Genomic DNA, 22706 nt, shown 5'->3' with positions numbered 1-22706 from the left:
TGTAACATGAGATTGCCCCCTTCTGGTTATTCAATGTAACAACAATACATAAATGTGAAAATATGTTGAATAAATTATTTTAAAACCATGGTTTCCATTAATGTCTGTACAACTAAAGTAAATGGGACAAACATAAAGCTCATTAATAAAAACCAGTGCCAGACAGGATGACTTATATTCACAAATTTAAAATTTATTATACCAAAGACAGGAACATTTGTGTTGTCTCTTTTCCATGTGGATATATTTGTATTACTGAACTTGACACAGTCATGCCGGTGATAACAGTTACTGTACGAGGGAGGTGAGGTGGAACAATTATTACCTGTGGGTGGCCTTGTATGTACGTGTGTGTTTCTGCCTTGTACGTGAGCGTGTGTGTGTGGGGATGTACTGTATGTGTGCGCATGCAAATGTGCATGCAAAGATCTGTCAATAGTGTTCATTAGATAAAGTGATATCATATTGTGTGGAATGTTTCGGGGTTTCAGACCTGCAATTGCACATAACTATTTGTGTGTGTGTGTGTGTGTGTGTGTGTGTGTGATATTTGTGGGTCTACATTGTAAGATAAAGGGGAGGAGATGGGGGGGGGGGGGTGAAACCTCCATAACAGCAAACTTCTTGGTGAACCACACATGATCCTCCCCACCGTTAAAACTTTCACCGACATACAGGTGCGCAGTTCTTTTAAAAGCATCAGTATACAACATTTGTCTTATTTACAATCATTGGAAAAAAATCACCATTTCTCTCAGAGAAGATTAGTAAAAGTGACTGAGTCACCATAAAGAGTATGCAACTCCTAGGAGTTAGTATTTCAAATTTCTACAAAAAATTTCTATGCCATTTTACAGGCCAAGAGCCATGATTTACTGAAGAAATACAGTATTTTAAGTGCCCTATCTACAACAGTTAAGTGTGGTATTACTAGTGTACCATTCAACATAGTTCACCGATAATAAAAAGATTATGTGTCTCTGTTTTTAAAAAGTTCTTTCAGCAACATCTCTGCTTTCACATTAAAAGATATGGTAAGTTCTTACAAAACAAACAAACAAACCAACCAACCATGGAATTGTTATCAATATTAACAAGTGTTGTGGCGAGCTAATGCTATTGCAAAGAGACTAGTGTTGATTACATACTCAGCTGGTTGTCTAATGTAAAAACAACGTTCCACAGTCTGTGAGAAGGGCACGACCATGGACACCAGGAGCGGTGTCCACAGGCTTTTTTTTCAAGAGGGTCGAGTATCATTAAAGGGCTCATTTGCTTGTTTTATTCTATGAGTTGCTCGGGTAGAAACAGGTGGAGCAGTTACAGTGCATGGTTCTCCAAGGATGAGGCTGTGTAGAGCTGGAAGGCTTTCATGTGCGTTTTCCGTCCTCTCGAGTAGGCTCATTCTGTTTGTGACCATTTTTTGGAAAAAAAAACAAAAACAGAGTGGCTTACGATCGGTGTAGGGTTCTGTGCATGCTGCCGCCGAGAGAGAGAGAGAGAGAGAGAGAAAGAGATGAGGCTGGGGGTTGTGTGAGCGGTGCTGCTGCTGTTCAGAGAGGGGTGTCGTAGTAGTCTGTGGGCTGATCGCTCCCAGGAGGCTTCTGCTGTTTCTGCTGATGCTGCTTCATGATTTCCTTCACCTCCTCCTCCAGCTCAGGAGGGATGATGAACTGGTCGTCCGGGTCGGGCTGGGCCGGAGCTGTGAAGTAGCCGCCGGGTTTCTTGGATGGAGCGTCGGCAGCCACCTCGATAAGGTTGTGGCTCTTTTCCTGGCGTGCCACTGACCCGTTCGCTCTCCTCTTGCCTGCCAACTTCCCTCCATCCCCGACTCCTTGCCACGACTCGTCCCTCTCCAGCCCGTTCTCAGCCTCGGCGAGGCTCATGTCCAGCCCTTCCTCCAAGGGCTCTGGGGTGCATGGTGGTGGTGGAGGAGGAGGAGGGGGAAGAGTCAGCAGGGTCCGCTCCTGGCTGGTGGATGAAGGTAACGATGTTTGGGGTGATGAAGAAGAGGAGGATTCTGCTTTGAGGCAGTGGACATCCGCCTCTACTTCCACCCGGCTCCCGTTAGAGAAAACTCCAGCGATGGGTTCCTCGTCCTCGCTGTCCAGCCCGTTGTCGGACAGGGCGCTGGAGAACGTGGCGCTGGACAGCTGCCTCTGGAAAGAGCCCGCTAAGCAGGCGGGGTGGAGGGCACAGCAGCTGCGGGCGGAGGGCAGGTCTGAACCTGGGAACAGATACTGACAGGGCTGGGTGGTGGTCTGGGCCTGCTGGTGCTGTAGAGCCAACGAGTGGGCCTGATGATGCAGGTGGAAATGAGGATGGTGGGTCTGATCGTGCAGCAGCACCAAGGAGCTCTGCGGCGGTTCGTCGGACGAGGCCGTGGAGCCCACCTCGCTGCTCATCTCGCTGGTGCTGATTTCACTGCTGATCTCGCTGCAGGAGGAAGGGGGCACGGGGAGGGAGCCGTCCGACGGCCGCTCCTTAATGGCGGAGGAGGAGGCGGGGTAGGGCCCCCCCAAGCCGGGGCTGGGGGGCGGCTGGGGGGGCTCAGAGCAGCAGCAGGAGCAGCAGTCTTCGCTCACACTGAGCTGGACCACTACGGCGCTGAGGCTGTCGGTGCAGCCGTATCCCTGCGCCAGCGTGCACAGCTTCTTAGCGGCAGCCAGGCCATCTGGGACGTTTCGGACAGCTTCCACAGCCTCGGTTGGAGACACGGCATCCCATAGGCCCCGGCTGCCCAGGATGAAGAATTCATCCTGGGGGGTGAGAGTGACTGTCTGCACGTAGGGACAAGGGATGACGGATGGGTAGAGGAAGGAGTAGCCCATGATCCGTGTAGAATCCGTCACACCATTCACCTTGTTGTCCTGTGGAAGAGAGCATGAGCACCAGTATAATTATTACATCGATACGCTCCATCAATTCACATTGATTTACTTAAAAGGATAGTTCAACAATTTTTTTAATCGATTTCCATAATCCCTACAGTCGTAGGAGTAGGTCCATTGCCTTTAATTATCGGTGCATGTTGTTTTGAGACGCAAGCTGCTCAGTGAATAGGTGAACGGTGCAGGTCCCCTGTCCCTCATCAAACTCATCAAATACACAATCCAACAATGCCAAAATACTCTCATGGAGAAGATGTGACCTGCACATTCACCACGCTATGAAATAACATACAAGAGTTGTTTTTGAGGCAAATGCAAAGCCGGAACTACATTCCAGACACGGCTGATGGGCGGAGTGATTTCAAGCGAGTATTTGCCTTCTTCAACGTACACCCCCCTACCTGTCTTGCTTGCTGCACCGACTTCCTGTCACATACAACACTCGGTCCTCCCATCTCATTCTGTTAACAACTCCTAAAACCAGATCTACATCCGGCCTTGCATCTTTCCAGTCAGCTGCTGTCTCTGACTGGAATGCATTACAAAAACACCTTAAGCTGGATAACTTCATCTCCATCCCGGCCTTCAAAGACGCCATCTCACACCTTTTTACAGATTCTTGCAGCTGCTTCCCTACTATTTAACTATTCAACTATTTAACCCTTTTCTTCAGTTTCTGCTTGTTGAATGCCCATACCTACCGCCGTCGGCCTAGGCCACTTTCTGTGACACACTGCTCTCTAAAGAATCCTGTAATATCTGTAACAGACATTCACTCTTTTTATGCTTGTAGAAATCTTGTCTTTTATGCTTGAATATCCTTGTGATTAACTTTTATGCCTTGTTTCTGCTGAATGTTTGTATAGTTGTGCATATTTGCTATTGTCTTTTTACCTTTATCTTTTCTCCCTCACAGCACCCCCCCCCTCAAGAAGCTTATGCCTCTTGTCAGGCCATCATTGTAAATAAGAACTTGTTCTTAATTGATTCTGCCTGGTTAAATAAAGGTTAAATAAAAAAAACAAAAATTGTGTTCGCTGAGCAGCTCACGTCTCTGCCCCGCGGATCTCAAAACAGCATGCACTGATGATTAAAGGTAATGAACCTACTGCTATGACTATATGGATTATGGCAATAGGCAGATTTGCCAAAATGTTGAACTATCCTTTGAAGTTGAAGGTTTGGTTTGAGGCTCTTTACCTCAGTGATGATAGCCCTGTGCTGCCTGATCCGGCGGTATTCCTCCTCCAGGCCTACATTGTGAAGCAGCGACAGTGACAATGGCTTCCCATCGCGGCACAGGATGGCCTGGCACTTGCCTACGTTAGCAGCTGTGAGCGTGAAGCAGCCACCGGGGTCGGTTGGGTCATGGCGAATGTGACACAGAGCTGCTGAGCCACCCAGTTTCTGACCTGCAGTCCCTAGTTTCCTGCAGGGGTTAATAGAAACAGGACACAGAAGGATGAGATTGTGGATTGAGAAACTAGAGATATAGTAGATGTTTTTTTTGTTTCCGTTTTTTAAATATGAGAACATTAAGATGAAATTACGACATTACGCACCTTTGCATGACGAGAAAGGTGTTGGTCATGTAGTCCTCTTCGCTCTTGGTCTTGTGCAGTTCTTCAGCCAACACGTCGTTCATCGTGCACTGCAAGAGGTAGGGCACTTCCACATTCCTGTCCCCGTCAAACACGCCGTACAGGGCTTCACGACTTCCACAGAAACTGTTGACTGAGAGGGCCGCAACGCACAGCCTGACAAGGAGAACGACAAACAGCATGAAGACCGTGACGCCACTGCAGGAAACAATAGGGCTTCAAAGACATGAACAACTCCTTTGTTCACATATTGATCACACTACTTCAAAAACTAATAACCTTGGACACAGTGCTTTAATTCCATGATTCTTTTGACTGTGCAGCAGAACCACAACGATTACCATGTGGCTATTGAACATCACATACAAATAGAAATTTGAAATCAATATTCACAGTACAATAGCTTGCATGCTGTCTTAAAATGTTGAATTGGAAGTGGAGTTTTGGCACGTGAGTACACATGATTCATGATTCACGGCTTCATTGTTCCCTTTATTTGAGTCATCTGGCTCCAACGGTGCTCATTCTCGAGAGGTCTGGTTTTTTAGTGAGGCTTCACTGGACGAGTGAGATGGGCGGCCGGTGTTTCATTATTGTGCGGGACTGAACTCACTTGTTCTTGACGCCCGAGGCCTCTGTGTAACCATGACTCCACACAGCGGGCCCACTAGATGCTTCGTTCGACGAAAAGGTTGGAGGCGGATCAATACGGAAGCAGCGAATATTACTGAAAACGTGATAAAAAGATCAAATAAACATATCATAACAGAAAACAAAAAGCACAGAGAGAATTCCTAATGACACACACTATACTGTACAGTATAGAAAATATCAAAAAATGAGAACCTTAAATGAATACAGTACATACCGAAGAGAAACATTGACTTACTTGAGCTGCTCGAGGGTCTTGTGATCCAGATTGAGACGAGGGTTTCCAGTCAGGTCCAGCTCCTGGAGCTTTGGGGGCAGATTTTCTGGGAGAGTGATCTCGCTGAGCTCATTACAGCTCAGATCCACACACTGACAAAAGAGGACAAGACGTTAGTCTCAGTGCAATCTGAGGGGGCTCATACAGTAGAGACGTGCTGCTGTGGCTGCTACCGGCTTACTTTCATCTCCATCAGCTGCATGACCTCAGGAAAGACTTCGATGGCGTTAGAATGGGCGATGAGCGTGTGCATTCGCCGGCAGTTCATGATTGTGGTGGGAATGGTCTTCAGCATGTTTCCACTCAGGTCCACCTCCTCCAGCTCCTCCAGTTTGGCCATTTTACTGTAGGACAAGACAAAGCACTGGGTAAGCCGATGTGTGTGAAATAGTGCTGAACCAAACAAACAACCAGTCAAACGACAGAAACCCTGATAGTACAAGTATGCTGGATGCTGACTCACTGTGTAGGCAATTAAAGTTAAGTTAATCGACATGATTCATCTGTGGTGAATCTACAGTAGACCACCGATTTGTTGTTGTAATTGGTCAAGAAAAAAAAGAAGGTAAAACACCAGCTGCTGTGTTAACAGCAATCTAATTTACCTGGCTGGGAAGGTCTGGAGATGGTTGTAGGCCATGTGCAGGACTCGGAGGTGAGAATGGCCTGTCAGCATGGGCACACACTTGTCTGTGAGGTGGTTATTGGTGAGGTAGAGCTCCTGCAGGATGCTGTGGCTCTCCTCTGACAGGCTGGAAGGTGGCAGGTGCTCCAGCTTGTTGGCTGATGCATTGACGCATCGTAAGCTGAAAATGAATAGAAAAAGTAGAAAAAAAGACTCGTTTTTGTAAACCTTCCAGACAGAGACAAGAAAATTAAGATGAGTCACTTTTATTACAAACTCCTGCGTTAATTCTTACTCCCCTCTCCCATCTTTGTAGTGGATGTTAGTTTTTTATTTGCCTCCTCCTAATCATAACTTTAGTCCTTCACCTTCATACACCTGCCTTTTCCCCCCTATGCTTGATGTCCTTTTCAGATGTCGGGTGTACTATCTGATGAAAACACAAGCTACTTCCAACTGATGATTAATGCTACCTGTCAGATTTGAGGAACAGGTTGCCGGGCAGCTCCACCAGCTGATTGTGTTGTACATCCAAAACCTCCAGCAGAGGGCGCTCCACTCTTTCAGGCAGCTTCTGCAACTGGTTATGTCCTGCACTCAGCTTCCTCAGACTGTTGCTGCATAACAACCTGCGGCACAGACACATACAGATGGTTTGGTAAAAAGTAGAACAACAAAAATCTAAAAACTGTTGGACAGAGCAGCTATTATGAAACCAGATAGATAGATAGATAGATAGATAGATAGATAGATAGATAGATAGATAGATAGATAGATAGATAGATAGATAGATAGATAGATAGGAGACACATGCTTATACAAAATTGGCCTGTGTGAACTGTAATTGAAGTTGAGGCTGAAATAGCCATGGAAATGAGGATAGTGCAGCAGGAGGATGTGGAAAGAGAAAATAGCAGCGCCTATAGTGGAGCCCGCAGCTGAAATTCATCATCCTGACACTGATTGGGTAAAAAATAAATCTGCAGACACTGAGGAGACCAGAGTAGATGAGGGATAGAAAAAGAAAGAGAAAGAGAAAAAGAAAAAAAATATGAAAAGGCAGAAACAGAGAGAAGAGGAAGAGTTGAGCTGCATCTGAGCTGACCTTCTAAGCCGCTATATAAAGAGGAAGAGAATGGACGAAGGCTGTGGAGGTTACAGGCTATCTGCGTGATTTATGAGGCTCCGTTGGGGATAGATGAGTGGCCGGCAGAGGGCAGGGAGAATAATGCTGCGCTGTTGTACTCCATTTACAGGCTTTACGGGACATACGCACTGAGACGGAGAGACTCACCGTGCCGGGAGCTCAGCGATGAGGTTGTGACTCACGTCCAGAACTTCCAGTTTCTTTGCTTCGCACAGCCAGTCTGGCAAGGACTCCATATGGTTCCTACGGGAGGAGTGGAAGTGATAATGATGATGATGATAAATTGTGTCCGGTTTGGAAAGTGACATAACTAACATGGTAGAGAAAGTACAGGGATGCTGCAGGTGTCTGAATGCACAACAGTCAAGAACAGACAAGGCAGCAGCTTGTTGTGAATTGGCTTTTTAAAATCAGTTTTCTTGTAATATTATAGAGCCACTTCATCATGTAACCGAAGAATCAGTGTTGCGATTCAGACAAAAAAAAAAAAATTAGAATTTCAGCTCTTAATAGATTATCAGCAGGACTTAAAAAGGGCTTTAAAGTTCTCTATGCATGCCTTTTTTATTGACCACACAAAAGCTTTGCACAAAAGTCCATTTTTTTCTTTACAATCAAAGGTTATGTCAAAGGTCAGCACTGATAAACAGTTAAACAATGACAGCTCTCATTTCACCACACTTTCAAACATCCTATCGCTGTCATGCGGTTTCGTCCTTAAAGCAAATTCTTTCACGTCTACTCAACAACTCGTGCTCTTGTGCCCTTGTAGGACACAGAGGATGTACTGTAAATGAGCCACATTTTCAGAATAGTTTTTTCTAATTAGCGCTGCATTCCCTTTTTTGTATGCATGCGTGTGCTTCTGGGAATTTTCTCACCTCGAGACATCCATGCAACTAAGATTGGAGGGCACAGGACTGACATCCAGTTGTCGTAGCTCTGTAGGGAGAAATCAAAACACATTAACCTACAGCAAGGACAGACGCGGCCTATTACAAAAGCAGGTAGATGGGAAATGGAGGGGAGAGTTTGGGGGCGGTGGGGTGGAGGGTGACAAGTTAGAGGGGGATGACAGAGGGAGACAATGAGACTGCAGCAGTGATGAGAAAAAATGGGTGCATGTAGAGAAAGGAGCACAGGGTGATGTACTGTAGGTATAAAAGGAAAAGAACAAGAGTGAGTCGAGGTGAGTTTTATGTTACAGGTTCAGAGTCGGTCATATCAGTGATTTCAGGTGAGACGGCAGTGATGTGAAAAAGAGGAGGAAATCTGTCTTTTTCTAACAACACAGGGTTGCCCTCGCAGAGAACATGAAGTCCTGCGTGCCAAACCCACCGTTGTTGGAGGCGTAGATGCCTTTGAGCAAGCAACCCTTGGCCTTGAGGCTGGCGATGTGGTTCCTCTCGCAGTGAAGCACCTCCAGCCTGGGGAAGACTGAGGCGTCCAGGTCCGTCAGCCTGTTATCCCTCACGTCCAGCTGGGTCACGTGCCTCAGCAGGTCAGGCTCATCTGGCACCATGCTGGAGATTTTATTCAACCTGACAGAGGGAGCAGGGAGGAGGCAAAGGTTCAATTCCAATTGGATCAGGTTGAATTGCTGTGGCCTTTCTTGTAAGGCAGGGAACATGCCTTGGGTGATGGCTGATATACGGTGCAGCTGCTTGAGTTCTGTTTGACTTCCTGTTGCTCTGACAGTACCATTTATGGCAAGAACCGATAAGACATAAAATACAAAAATATATTTTTCTGTTCCATAAACAAATACCAGAATCTGGCAAAAGCTGAGTGGAACTAGAAAAAATGCAGTTGTGAAATAAAAACAGACTCTGGTATACAGGGACATTCTGAAATAAAACCTGCTGGATGGAAATAAAAATAACATGCCATAAATTCTTCTTTAATGCTGTTTTTGTGTAAGGAAGCAGGATGAAATATCAGTTTACAACATTTATAATGTTGGACTGACTTTAACTTGAGTCATTGGATCGGTTCAAAAATTCTTGTTTATATATTTTGTCTGTTTATTGATCTTGTTTAAAATGATGTAATTTATTTATGGTTTTCATATACTGTTCCGCTTTACTGATAAAAACAAAAAATGGCCATTGTTCTGATATGGGCTGCAACAGGCACTGGGTCATTTTCAGTTTTTATGAATCTGTCGATAATATTTTCCTTTTCAGCTACAGTATCAGGAATCTATTCTTAATGGAGTAAAATTGAAAATTTACACAGTTGAGAGGCTTAAAATGGAAAATATGTGGCATTTCTGGGAGACAGCTGACTATCAGCTGATTGATTGAACTTTTTTTTAAACAGAAAGCTTTGTTGTTTAAGAAAACAGAGGTTTCAAAATAAGAACACAACCTCATCAGAGATACCAAGTGATCTTTGCCCAAACAGGTGAGAAATGCTGGAAAAACGTATTTACTGACCCCGTTTGAGCAAAGTCAGTGGGAGTGAAGTATTAACTGGAAAATACTGCAAGTCACTCAAGCTCTATGCTTTTCCCAACAAAGGGAAGACACCTGATGGAGCCTCTACAGGCAAATGATTTCTCAATTCCGTGCCTTCTTGGCTGTCTGATGGTGTTTTGATTTCCTCTTAGTGTTCTTGTTTCTGTCATTAGTGGGATAACACGTGTCACTGAGTGCAGTTCTTGGGGTCATGTAAAGTGATGCCTGTTCTTGACAAAGTTGTCGAAAGATCGACTATAAAACCCTTATTTCACAATAATATAGTACAATATATCTCATAATCAAGATGTTTTGTAATATTCGTAATAAACGGCCTATACTGTCATACCTTAGGTCGATGTGTTTGACTCGGAGCAGTCGGAAATTCTGCAGCGTGAGTGTTTCTAGGTTGTTGCCTGCCATGCACAGCTTCTCCATGGAGGCCAAGCGTTCCAGCACCTGGGGCACGTGGTTGAACTGATTGAAGGAAAGGCCTAAGTAACTGAGCCTCTGGAGGGAACCCAGCTCATTGGGCAGCTCATCTAGGCTGTTGCCGTCCAACAGGAAAGTCTGCAAACTGAGAGAGGAACATGTGATTAGACGACTGTCCCCATTCGTAAAAGAGCAATTTGTTTTTTATTTTATTTGCAAAGATGTGGAGTAGCTGTTCTGACTTTGAGCATTAACAGTCACTACATTTAATATCCAGCAGATGGCAGTAGCATTATAAATACCCTACTGGCCACTTCAGGAATTTACAGACATGCCAGATCATTCCGGCAGATTAACTTCTCATCTAGCCTTGTTTCAACCCACATACCTGTGTATTTATTTTCAAATGAACTTTCAGTTTGACGTGCATGTCCTACCTAGGCTGGCAGTACTGACAAAGCTAAATTACAGAACAATGCTGTATCCTGTATTATCTGAAAGGGGGCAAATTGGACCGACACAATAACCATGAATTCTATTAACATTTGAAATCTTTTTTGCATTTCGCTCACACTCCTTCACAAAGTGAGTAATAGGTCTTTTCCACAGGCGTCGGGGCTAATACTGGAGCTCAACCAAAATGTTCTGAGTGTTCCCATGAGACAAAATGGTATTCAGCAAAATCAGCTTTGCTCTCCATCCTCTTGAAAATGTTGGCTTAGGACAAAGAATTCTGCAATTTTTTGGGGGGGTGGAGTAACACTGCCAGCAAGTAAACCTGATATAATTTCTCAAACACTAGGGCCAAGTGACATCATTCAAATGTAATAAAGTGGTCCACCGACGTTTTACTAGAAATGGAGTTCTCAAAGAAATTAAAGAAGCTTACAAAGATCAAAATTATGTCACAAGTGGATTTACCACAACAGCTTAGCCCAATAGCAAGCTGAGGAAATGGTTAAACAACAGAGAATAGACTCGTATTGAAAATGGACCAGAGTGAATTTTGCTGTGTCAATCAGAAAATAAACAGACCAGGGAAAGGTGATGAGTCAGGGAAAAATTTCACTGGGAAGCACCACAGATGATCAGTGCAACTTGTGTTGTTGTTTGCTGACATGCTGAAACTAGCAGAGTACACCACGGTAGTTGTTATGCCATGTGCTTGTTGCTAGGTAACATTTGGCTATGTAAACGTTTGATAGTCAAACTAACAAAAGTGAAGTTGCAGCCTGTGGGAAAGATTCAGAGCAAGCATCAGCGGTAAACCCCTGCCACCAAAGTGAAAGAGCTGGAAAATTACCAACATTACCAGCTGCTAATAGCAGGGTAAAGGTAAAGTAAACACCTAAACAAATTCCGATAACTAACAAAGGGAGAAGAGCAAAGGTGCGTTTTCGATTAGAATACAATAAGTCTGACCTTTGGATTCATGTATATTCAGCCTCTGAGTTTAGATTAGATCAAGAACTTGCAACATAAACACTGTTGTTCTGATCACAGTTCACATCAGGTCCGTGTCAACAACTTCCTGCTGTTGCTTACTTCGTCATAGCCCCCACAGAGCCGGGGACAGAGGCCAGGTAGTTACAGCTGAGGTTGACTTCCGTCAGGGTCTGGATGTCGCAGATGGCCGGAGGAAACTGGCCAAGATGGTTGTTGGACAGGTTGAGGCTGCGCAGGCGAGAAAACCTGCAACAAGACAGAGAAAATACTTAATGACAGATGAGAGAGAGGTGTGAGAAGAGAAGAGAAGAGAAGAGAAGAGAAGAGAAGAGAAGAGAAGAGAAGAGAAGAGAAGAGAAGAGAAGAGAAGAGTATGACCGAGTGATTGGAGATGTACTTGAATCTTGTCAACATCAATATTGCAAGAGTAGAAGATGTTCATAAATATATTAATGAGTATATTCATGGGCAATGTACTGTAGCAAAGTATAAGCTTACAGTGAATTTGTTTAGGTGAAAAACACACAGTTAGACTCAGCACACCCATAAACAAACCCCTCCTTAAAGGCAGGACGAAACCTTCACATTTGATTGTTGAGCAAACAAGTGCGGCATTGACATCTGTGTTGTTCATTCAAACACCAGTGACCAGTGGAATTTGGCACGGCGTCCCATGGCAGAGAGGTGACCTTCAGAGGGGTGAGCCCCTCAGGCAGAAGGACTCTCCCTGTCTTTATTTATCTCCTTTATCTCCTCACATACAAACACAAGCATGCAACCTGCTATCACCTATCATGCACACACATAGAGCAGCTATGGCACGCCGGAGATTGGCATCGGGCCACAGTAGCACCGCAGGCTGGAGCAGCTGCTTAGACCGGCAACGACTGGCACGGTCTCACGATTTTCATCCATATGTGCACACACAGGTCACACATATACCCACATATTATTATTAATATTATTATTATGGCCATGAAGAAAAAGGCAAGCGAGACATCAGGGCTGTTGATTAGGATGGCCAAGTAATTCCAGCTGAGGGTGACTCCTGCAGACAGTGGGTGCGGGGGTGCAGAGGAGGGGGCTGTTGTGTGGGAAAATGTCATTCCGCCATTAAATCAACCTCTGCAGTCTGCTGAGTAATGCTCATACCCCCTCCTCAGACTTTCTCCTTGTCTGTGTCATGCTCTGTCCTATCATGCTACTCTCTTTTCTCCTCGCTCCTGTCCTTGCCAGTTTAAAGCTACACTAATCACCTTCAACAAAGAGAATTATCCTCAAATAAGCAGTTCCTAACAGCTCCGTGAAAACCTTCAGCCTCTTTTAATTCACTGTTTTGGTTTTTCTCCCCACAAATTCCACTCTCATTAACGCATCTACGACTGTTTTTTTTTTTTAAAGAAAAGATGCAAAAGGGTTCTTATAAACCTAACTGCACATCATTTACTATTTCTCAGGAAATGTGCGGAGAAAACAAGACGTAAAGGGAGAGTGGATATTGGATTAAAATCCTAAAGGATAAATAACTCTAAATGAATGGCAATATAGTGTAGTATTGTTCTTATCCTTTCATTCTACACCAAAGAGACCAAAAAAATGCAAATTGAATCCTTTAACTTGGCCTTAAACACCACCTTCATCTCAAAACTTGTCTTCCTGCTGCTGCTCTGCCCTCCCTCACCCCTCCCTTCCTTGCCTCATTTACATCATTTTATGTCCTTTGCATCTCGCCGGACTATCATACATATGTAAATAAACAGGTCAAAGATTCAATCAGATGCATATGGAACGTCAGCCATTACTCTCAGTATTGAGTGCTGACCTCCGTCTCAGACTGAGATGCATGCTGGGAAGGCAGTCCCATGCCAGGGGAGAGAGCTAGTATCCCAGACAACTGATTATGCATATCTGATTGGCAGATCACCCACCGGTTAGTCTTTGGGCAGAGAGAGAGCGAGAGAGAGAGAGAGAGAGAGAGAGAGGGAGAGGGGGGGGGGGGAGGCATGTGGCAGGTTCACGCATTCCACTGCTCTTGGAAAAATACAAAGCACTATGACCCCATGTTGGATGTCAGGGAAAGCCAGTGTTTATACTGAAACAAAAACAGACTCTCACACAACTGTCCACACCAAAACACATACACCCACATTCACTGAGGCTGCACACAGAGTGTTATTGTTCTTGACTCTAGCTCTTTTGACTTGAGTCTCTCAGGGGCCGAGTGTGTACTCAGGAAACTCTGCTGCATGTCACGTCAAAAAAAAAAAACGCTCTATTCTCAACCAAGTATCCATCTCTTTCTCGTCGCTGACCTCTTTTTCTCTCGTGCTGGGTCAAATGCAGATGAGCCTACTTTGGGTTTGGCAAGGCTAAATATGGATGTTATCTCGTGTGACCAGCAGGGGAGCCGTGGCGTGCATCACTCGCTCACGTTTTACTGTAAAAGCGAGTTATTTCCCATGCAGCATCTTCAACAGCGGTCATTATCCGGAAGATTAAAAAGAAATTGATGATGGTAGAGCATCATAATAATCCTGGCTTCCCTCTCTGACTCATGATGTTCTGTCAGGGAGACACAACAAGCATTCAACAAAAAACATGCACAGCTGCACAGCCACACGCATTGAGACACATGCAGACACACGCACACACACACACACACACACACACACACACACACACACACACACACACACACACACACACACACACACACACACACACACACACACACACACACACACACACACACACACACACACACACACACACACAATACTGTACATTCAGCCATCTTAAAAGGAAGAAAAAAACTGAATGCCATACTGTATCAAGACTTGTATGCACTGACCCCAAATCTGTAGCCTGCAGCCACTTATTCTGTTGCATACAAGCATGCAACTCCCTCTCCTTCTATCTCTGTCTCTCTCTCTCTCCCATACACACACACACACACACACACCATTCTGCAAACACTAACTAAGGAATCAGATTCACACAGTTCATTCAGATGAATGGTAAAAAAATCTACTTGGCAATAAGCTTCAGAAAGAGATGCTGTGACAGTCGTGTATGCGCACCAGTGTGTTCAGTCCCACACACACACACACACACACGCACACGCACTCATGTCTTGGATGTGGGCTTTAATCTGGGACCGTGATAAGCATGCAGCAGATGGTGCCCACAGAGAGAGAGAGTGAGGGAGGCCAGGGACATTAAAAGCTTCCCTGCAGATGCATCTGCCCCTCTGGGCTCGATGGACTCGGCCTGGCACGGCCCTGGCTAGCCTCTTTGGTCCGCATGTGCCAATGGCCGCGGTCCTAGACTGCTTGCTTAGATCGATGGCTTGCAAATTGCGAGCTAAAGGTAAAGCTGTCCAAATAGCCAGCCACGACCTGAAGCCTCTCTTGTGTTTCGTCTCCCCCTGCTCATCTCCTGTTGTGGCCTAATTATGTTTAGCTTTGTTAAACATTTTCACGTCTCATCTTGCCCGGATCACCCTGCGCTGTTTCCTCGACCTGTGACACCATATCAAGTCCTTTATTTTCCTTTTATATTTTCCACTCCTTCCTGTCTCCCCTACTCCTTATAGCCTCAGGTGTGCTTACACTGTAGATTTACAATGGCACTGTACCTCTGCAGCTGCTGCAGCCGCTGGTCTGCAGGCAGAAAGTTGTGTTTGAGGTTGAGGTGGGTGAGGTCGTGGCTGTAGAAGAGGTTGGGAGGAAGCTGCTCCAGACTGCAGCAAGACAGGTCTACCGAGTTGATTCTCTGGGACACCATCTAGACGGAGGCGGAGGGGAAGGCGAGAAGAACGGAGAGGTGAGAAAGAGAAAGAGAAAGAGAAACACAGAGTGTAACAGGATTATCTCTTCCGCACAAGACTTTACAGGTTTACTGTGTGTGTGTGTAGCCTGCAGCTAAGGGGTCAAATGTCATTCAATACCCAATCTTCTTAGGATTAGAGAGTAAGAAGCAGTCGAGGGAAAGTCCAAAAGGTTAGCGACCCAACATCACACATTACATCATCACATAATCTAGTTAACAGCAGGTGCGTGGAGCGGTTTACCCATCATGATTTGTTAGTCAAATTCAAGCGGACACAGAAGCTGCAAATCTGAAACGAAATGGCAGCATAAACATCCGCCTCGTCTTAAAGGAGGAAAATCTACAATCTGTGAACTTGAGCCTTTCAGAGCGCAAGTTAGCTAGAGGCTCAGCAGTTGTCACTGGGGCATGTGCTGCTTCTATCCAGGCTCCTATTCTGAGTGGCCCTCTGGGTGCTGGTGACATGCATGTCCCTGTTAATATTTAGTAAAGAGGTTTTCTGGCTATGGCCTACTTGAGTTCAAATGAGAGAAAGGAGAGTGTGTGTGTGTGTGTGAGAGAGAGACAGTGGTGTTCATGTGTGAGTGCACTCAGAGATACTTGGGTTACACTGCGTACTACAGACCGGGCCAGCAGTGTGACATATGCACGGTGCTGCTGTTGTGGTCGGTGCAGTGCCAGAGTTTCGTACTTGAGCTTTGCAGTCACGCATGTTCTAATGTACAATGCAGCTGACCCATAAGTAGCGCCGGGGAGCATATGCTCATGTTCTCCTTCTCTTTCCCTCTAACCCTCATGCACATCCTCACACTAACCCAGTACCTTGGCAGCGTGTCTGTGCCAGCGCAGGTGCTCCGTGAAGCTGTCAAAGCTGACGTAGTAGGTTTGACTCTGAGGGCCTGCCGAGCTGAAGGCCAAACAGTGATTGTGCTTCTTCACCTCCTCGACCTGCAGCGCAACACACACAGGAGTGACAATCAAGAGTTTGAAATACTGACATCTTAAAATTGATATCCCCGTGTGCCCATAGAGTCGACAATGGGAGGAAAAACAAGACACATGGACGTCTCTGTGGATTAGTTCTTCTTCCAAACGGCTTCTGTTGAAGGAAATAAGATGCTTAATGGCTGCAGGGTGAACAGCGTCAGTCAACCAGAAGCACACTGATCATATAATGAACACATGTGCGTGACATAAGCAAGAATAAATGTATGTGAAATTATGTTTTAGCCACGCAGAGTCACACAGATGCACAAACACACACACACACACACACACACACACACACACACACACACACACACACACACACACACACACACACACACACACACACACACACACACACACACACACACACACACACACACACACACACACACACACACACACACTCAAGCACATGGACTCTGTGAATGAATGCCTGACTAGTTATGGTGTCTTAATAGACGTATTCAACACGGGCACATGCAGAGGCACCGTGTGGATGAATGGCTGACTAGAGGTCATGTGCCGTGTGAGAAATGTTTAATAACTGGGTGTGGTGTGTTGTATGGAGAGTCTTTTGTGTAAGGCAGACAAATAGGAAAGGCTTTTCAGGAGAACCTTTAGAGCATAATTACTGGCTCTGCACATACACAGATCCATAAAGCAATAAACAGATAAAGGTCATTTTTAGGCAGGCAGTTTTCAAAAGGTGTGGAGCGAAGTGATGCCGCTTGGATGTTACAGTGATCCATAACACTAATAAACATTATAGCATGCCTTGACTCCAGATTAGAAATGGCACAAGGCTGAAAACTGAAAACTGAAAACTAAAGGACCAACAGTTTTGTTATCAAGGGCAAACTTCACTGTGCAGGGAGACATTTCCAGAGGGTAATAAAGGTGACTTTGGCAGGTCATATGACCTTACGGGTTTATGATCCAAAGCATAAATTATATAACACATCCATGGAAGACCGAGATGAGAAGAAAAACAGATTAGGTAACGCCAGTAGTGCTCTTGTTAGTGTTGTGACTTTTTTTTTACGCACTTTTCCTCCGATGAGCGGCAGGATGTGCATCTTCCCCGTCTGGCTGTCTTTAACAGAGGAGACGATGAGGCAGGTGCCGCACAGGATGACCTGCCGTCTGGTCCAGCGGTTGACCGGCAGCTGAAGCTTCCCTTTTCGAACGTTGTATGTCCCTGACAGCTGGACCCGCTCCGAGCTCTCGATGCTTTGAGGTTTCCCTGGGAACAAAAAAAAACAAAGGAGAGATATTGTTCTGTGTTTAGCAGCATGTCAGATATGACCTTGGCATAAGTCTGGCAGATGATTGGGTATCGTTTAAGGAAAAGAAAAAGAAAAAGACCCACCACCTCCGAATAAAATCTGTTTTATAATTTCAAAAACAACATGACACTTACTTCATGGTGGTGATATAAGGTCATGGGATTAAGATACATCGTTAGTTAACCATTCCTATGGATGATACTGAGATATTTCATTAGATAAATTAGATCTTTGACCTCCTGGTGGCGCTAAATGGGCCAAAGTAAACAGGCTTTATCCTCTACGTACCATGAATATCTGCACAGAATTCACTGGCAGTCCATTGGGTGTTTGTTGAGATATTTCAGCCTGGCCTGCTGCCCCGCTGATCAGGGCTAAAAACTGATCTGACCTAACCACCACCTAATGCCACGAAATGGAACTATACCCACAGAGGTTATAGCCGGAGAACTATCCCCACAAATACCCTCCCGACGCTGGGTTAGCAGAAGATCTAAATACAATGAGCAGCACAACTGTCGGCCTTTGCGTGTCCTACTTTTGCGCAGGGAATTGAATTGCATTCAGTGCAGCTCTGCATTAACAGAGTCTCAAATTCAATGCCAGGTGCACCACTTCTAAATTATACTCGTACCATTTCTGAGCTGCCTTTATTCAGTTTTACCCATCTGTCTGCCTCTCCTCCGTGCCCTGTTCTCTCGTTTCACCGTCATCCTGCCAAACCTGACAGTCAGGCTGCTTATCAGGCGTTCTGTCAGCCAGGCTGTCTTATCGTTCTGTCTAAACATCCACCTGCTTTCTGTCTACCTCCACCTCCGCAAAAACATCCCGGGGCTGGCATGTGCTGTCCTCCTCCTCCTCCCCCCCTGTCGTTTCTCTTCTATCTGTCCGGCTGCATGCATGGCTTCCAGATTCTGCTTTTTCTATCTATAGTTTTGTGTTTGTTTTGTTTGTTTTTTTCTGACATTTGCTCAAAGTATGTTTAACCTCACTGTTCCCATTTGGCCAAAAGATCCATGACTTGGTTTATAAAGTTTTTTTCTTTTCAAAGCAACAGATAGCCTTAGAAAAATGTCTCTTTTGTGTGTGTGGCCTGCTGCTGCGTCCCTCTCTCACCGTGCCTTTCACACATATCTCGCGTCACTACAATCACGCGGAGTGAGGCAGAGGGGGTGTGGAGGTGAGTTAAACAGAGGAAGACAGAGTCAGTAGGGTAAGCAAGTGCCAACTTGCTTGCGCTCTCATGGTTTTAAATAATTCAGGGCTTTCGCATGCTGACTGTAAGGCTAACGCAGTGGAGCACTGTACTGCAACCTGCTCTCATCCAACAGGATCAGCAGAGTTTAATAACATCCTGGGCAGAGGTCCGATTATTATTGGAGCTGATGTGGCTAAACCAGAGGTCACGCAAATCCATACATAGTTCATTCTCTACATATATATTTGACATACACATAACTGACAAGCTTCAGCCCCAGTCACAGAGCTCTGACCTTTTCCTCTCCACGACAAGCTAATCTTGTGTTCACAGCACAATCAATGGCCTAGTTTGCAAAAGAATATTTGCTTTACTAAACGCTGAGTGTGTAACATCGCATACTATTGTTAGATGTTGATTACAAAAGGTGAGTGGTCTAGGGACTGACACACATAACACGTGGGCATGCGGCAGAGCACAAGCCTGTCTACGACTGCAGACAGCATAGGGATGTAGCAACCAACACATCAGATTATATCATCTTACTTATTCAATTTTCTGAAGAAATAGAGGGAGAATGCAATATGACACACACCAGACGACCAAGTAAGATCCTCCCAGTGTTTTGCTCAACTTACAGTAACACCATAGGAATTGTTCTTCCATGTGGGATAGGAAACAACAGAAATGACACTTGATATTTTGTGATACACCACTGAAATTATTTTTAAAAAAACCCAGCAACCTTCAATTTACATGTAAACTGATTTAACACAAGTAGGTGGTTCTGAAAATAAAGGTACGCATCTTTTAAATGAAGGACTATTTACATACCTGCCAGGCAATGCCAGCTTAAATACCATCCTATAAAAACAGATGCATTTCACAGTGTGCATAAATCTGTGAGACCATATATGATATACTGTATATTACATTTAAATGGTATAAAAGCACACCTCTTTCTCATAATTTCTCCCTGTTCGACTGTGCAGGCAGGAATCAAAACCTGGCAGTCATAATCTAGAGGAAAAATATGGATTTAATACATTTTAATGAGCTGTCAGGATGTGACAGACATCTGTAATGTGTATTTTTCTTTGTTCTGACACTGTATATACAGGTTAATGTCAAATTAATCCTGCCAAAATCCAGTTTGTGATCATTTTAGGAGCAAATTTACCTTAATTTACTTATAATGGCTTAATAAAATCCCCACAGACATCTTTAGCCATTGTGATCACATACTTCTTTACTTTTTTTTCTTTCTTTCTAAGTCTCTGCAAAAATAATCACATGCTTTATATGTTTCATTTGTACCAGGGCCTAAAAAAAACATCTTTGATGAGAACTGAAACATGAGATGTTGGAAAACACGAATCGTCAAGACTTGTCAGTGAATGTTGCTGGTTGTGTTATTGTCTTTCTTGCACTGCCTACTCGCTGTCCCTTTGCTGTTCTGCTTCCACTGCTGATCTCCACACTCATTTGGCTGCACTTCTGAAACAAGTGGAGTGTGCAGCAAGCGAATGAAACTGCTGGTTTTTAAAAGGGTCATCATCACCATCCACTCCGCGGGAAATGCTATCCAATAACTGGGCATTTGTGTTATTGAGAATATACGTACACAGTGGTATGTATGGGTGCTGGCTGGGACCAAAATGGGTAGCTTAGCATTGGGAGGGCAGGGAGGGTGTCGAAAATGCCTTAAAGCTAAAAATAATACAATAAATGTCAAGCACCACCTTCAGGACTGATAATGACAAGTAGTTTAACAATCCGACAACTATATCAGGTGTCGTATTTTGTCTTCACTCACAAATAAGCGGGCCTGATAAGTGAGGTAACCTGGAGACTGGAGTTTCCTTCCAACATGATAAGGAACATGAGATAAGAGGCAAACTGAAGATATGAGTTTTAAAGGGTAAAACTTACCAGCAATAAAATAACATATTAATATGCTGATATTCATGCACCTATTTAAAAAAATAGTTTAGTTTTATTGCTGCCTATATTAAAGGGACAACGAGGAGTTTTGGAAAGCAAAGTGTTTTCATACTACATTTACCATGAGCCTCCGCGCCTCCGTCTTGCCAAAAATGTTTTCATTCATCAAGAATTAAAGTCAGAGGTTCGAAGACGATCAGATACCGTCGTAGTTCCGACCATAAACGGCGATTCGGCAGCGTTATTCCCATGACCCGCCGGGCAGCGTCTGCAAAACCGAAAGTAAGGAAACGCTGGTCGGCTCGCCCATTAATTAAAATAACAAAATAACGATAGAGATAAAAACGATATATTTGTCGAAAATGGAGCCATTAACAAGTGTGGGTAGCGGAGATTCATCCACATTAATGTGAGACTTTTTTATAACCAAATACAAACTCCTCGTTGTCCCTTTAAACCTAAATAAAAAACCAAAAAAACTCCTGATCACCACAACCAAAATCTACAGTAAACAAGCCATCCCCATTTGCTCAGTTCCACCCGAATCCATATAGTATTTTGCGACCAGACAGACAAGCCAACTGGCGTGACTGAACAGACCGGCTCCCCCCTTCCAACTTCACTGGCTGGCAGAGGTAACCAGCAGGAACATATTTTCCTGACTGAGCTTAGGAAGGGGGTATGTGTTGCATTAGACAAATTATTCACAAGCTTTTAGCCTCAATATGTCACATGGGCATATTCCTACTATTTTTAGGCCTTTTGTTGGAACGTGCTCTCTCCCACACAAGCCTATGCACTAACACAGGCACCCTACTCCTCCTCCTACTCTTCCACTTGCTGACATCCACACACACACACACACACAAACACACACACACACACACACACACACACACACACACACACACACACACACACACACACACACACACACACACACACACACACACACACACACACACACACACACACACACACACACACACACTGACACAGTGACAGTGATTAACCGTCTCCATATGTGCATCCATCTAATTGTCGCCCCTGATTGTTGATGGACCAAAAACAGCAAGAGCTTTTTCAGTAGGAGAACAATACAGACAGGGGTTGAGTGGGCTGCTTTTTTGCGATAAGATAAGTTTGAAAAGCTGTAGCGGGAGGATGTTGCCGTTTACAACCGTCACACATGGATGTGGGATGACTGAATGGAGGTAAATGTTTCAGTCTGACCATGGGAATCCACGGCGGAGGAAGCGGGGAGATGGGTGGGGAGACTTCCACGTGAGCATCCTGTTTACTGGGGTGGACCAGGGACGAGCGGGGGGTCTCTGGGTGACTTTACAGTAGAGGGAAGGAAGTTATAAGAGACAGTTGCTACAGTATATTCCAAATGTATGAACCACTGACCACCTACGCTGGAAATATTTTGAGCAGCGCTGACGTTAGTCATAGTGGTCATCCCGTAATCTCCAGGCGATGCATGAGATGTGAATTTAAAGATATTAGACAGGCCCTGCAAGGTGGGTGTGTCCATGTGAAGAAGTCATGGTCTATTCCAAGACCTACTGTATGTAGGAATACTACTGTGTGTGTGTGTGTGTGTGTGTTACTGGAGAAGGTTTCCTTCCTTTTTCCCCAGGCTCAGGAAAAGACAATTTCCCCTCCACACTTGGCTCCAAAGCCAATGTGTGTGCAATCCTACTGCTCAAACACACACACACATTGACACACACCAACTTGTGTAGCAGCAATGAGAAAGTGCCTGACATTATTAGCCTCACTGTCAGCGGTGAAGTATTCCTGTAACAACTTAAAGGCACAATCAGGGAGCCAAATGTAAACAAGAGAGAAGCCCTGTCAACAAGCAAATTAACAATTAAATCTAAGTTGGTGTGTTTGGTTTTGGTATTTGATATTTGATATGC

At 44.7% G+C, this 22706-nt stretch overlaps 1 protein-coding gene across 1 annotated transcript in view; it reads right to left on the bottom strand.

Moving 5' to 3' along the window:
• Positions 1 to 216: 216 nt before the first annotated feature.
• The window catches only part of phlpp1 (PH domain and leucine rich repeat protein phosphatase 1), a 44465-nt gene continuing 21975 nt past the window's right edge, over positions 217 to 22706 (bottom strand). Inside the window, exons 2-17 of the mRNA XM_083990645.1 lie at positions 17397 to 17593; positions 16183 to 16308; positions 15167 to 15315; positions 11629 to 11775; positions 10001 to 10228; positions 8531 to 8733; positions 8074 to 8134; positions 7340 to 7435; positions 6519 to 6674; positions 6026 to 6226; positions 5602 to 5764; positions 5382 to 5512; positions 5106 to 5219; positions 4454 to 4648; positions 4092 to 4320; positions 217 to 2870 (exon numbers count right to left, since the gene is read on the bottom strand). Of these exons, the coding sequence (XP_083846771.1) occupies positions 1554 to 2870; positions 4092 to 4320; positions 4454 to 4648; positions 5106 to 5219; positions 5382 to 5512; positions 5602 to 5764; positions 6026 to 6226; positions 6519 to 6674; positions 7340 to 7435; positions 8074 to 8134; positions 8531 to 8733; positions 10001 to 10228; positions 11629 to 11775; positions 15167 to 15315; positions 16183 to 16308; positions 17397 to 17593 (3713 nt within the window). The 3' untranslated portion in view covers positions 217 to 1553. The remainder of the gene's footprint in view (positions 2871 to 4091; positions 4321 to 4453; positions 4649 to 5105; positions 5220 to 5381; positions 5513 to 5601; positions 5765 to 6025; positions 6227 to 6518; positions 6675 to 7339; positions 7436 to 8073; positions 8135 to 8530; positions 8734 to 10000; positions 10229 to 11628; positions 11776 to 15166; positions 15316 to 16182; positions 16309 to 17396; positions 17594 to 22706) is intronic.

This window comes from Trachurus trachurus, assembly GCF_905171665.1.
Source record: "Trachurus trachurus genome assembly, chromosome: 17".
NCBI classification, from domain to species: domain Eukaryota; kingdom Metazoa; phylum Chordata; class Actinopteri; order Carangiformes; family Carangidae; genus Trachurus; species Trachurus trachurus.
The sequence above is the reverse complement of the archived record's forward strand: the minus strand, read 5'-3'. Positions and strand labels throughout refer to the sequence as shown.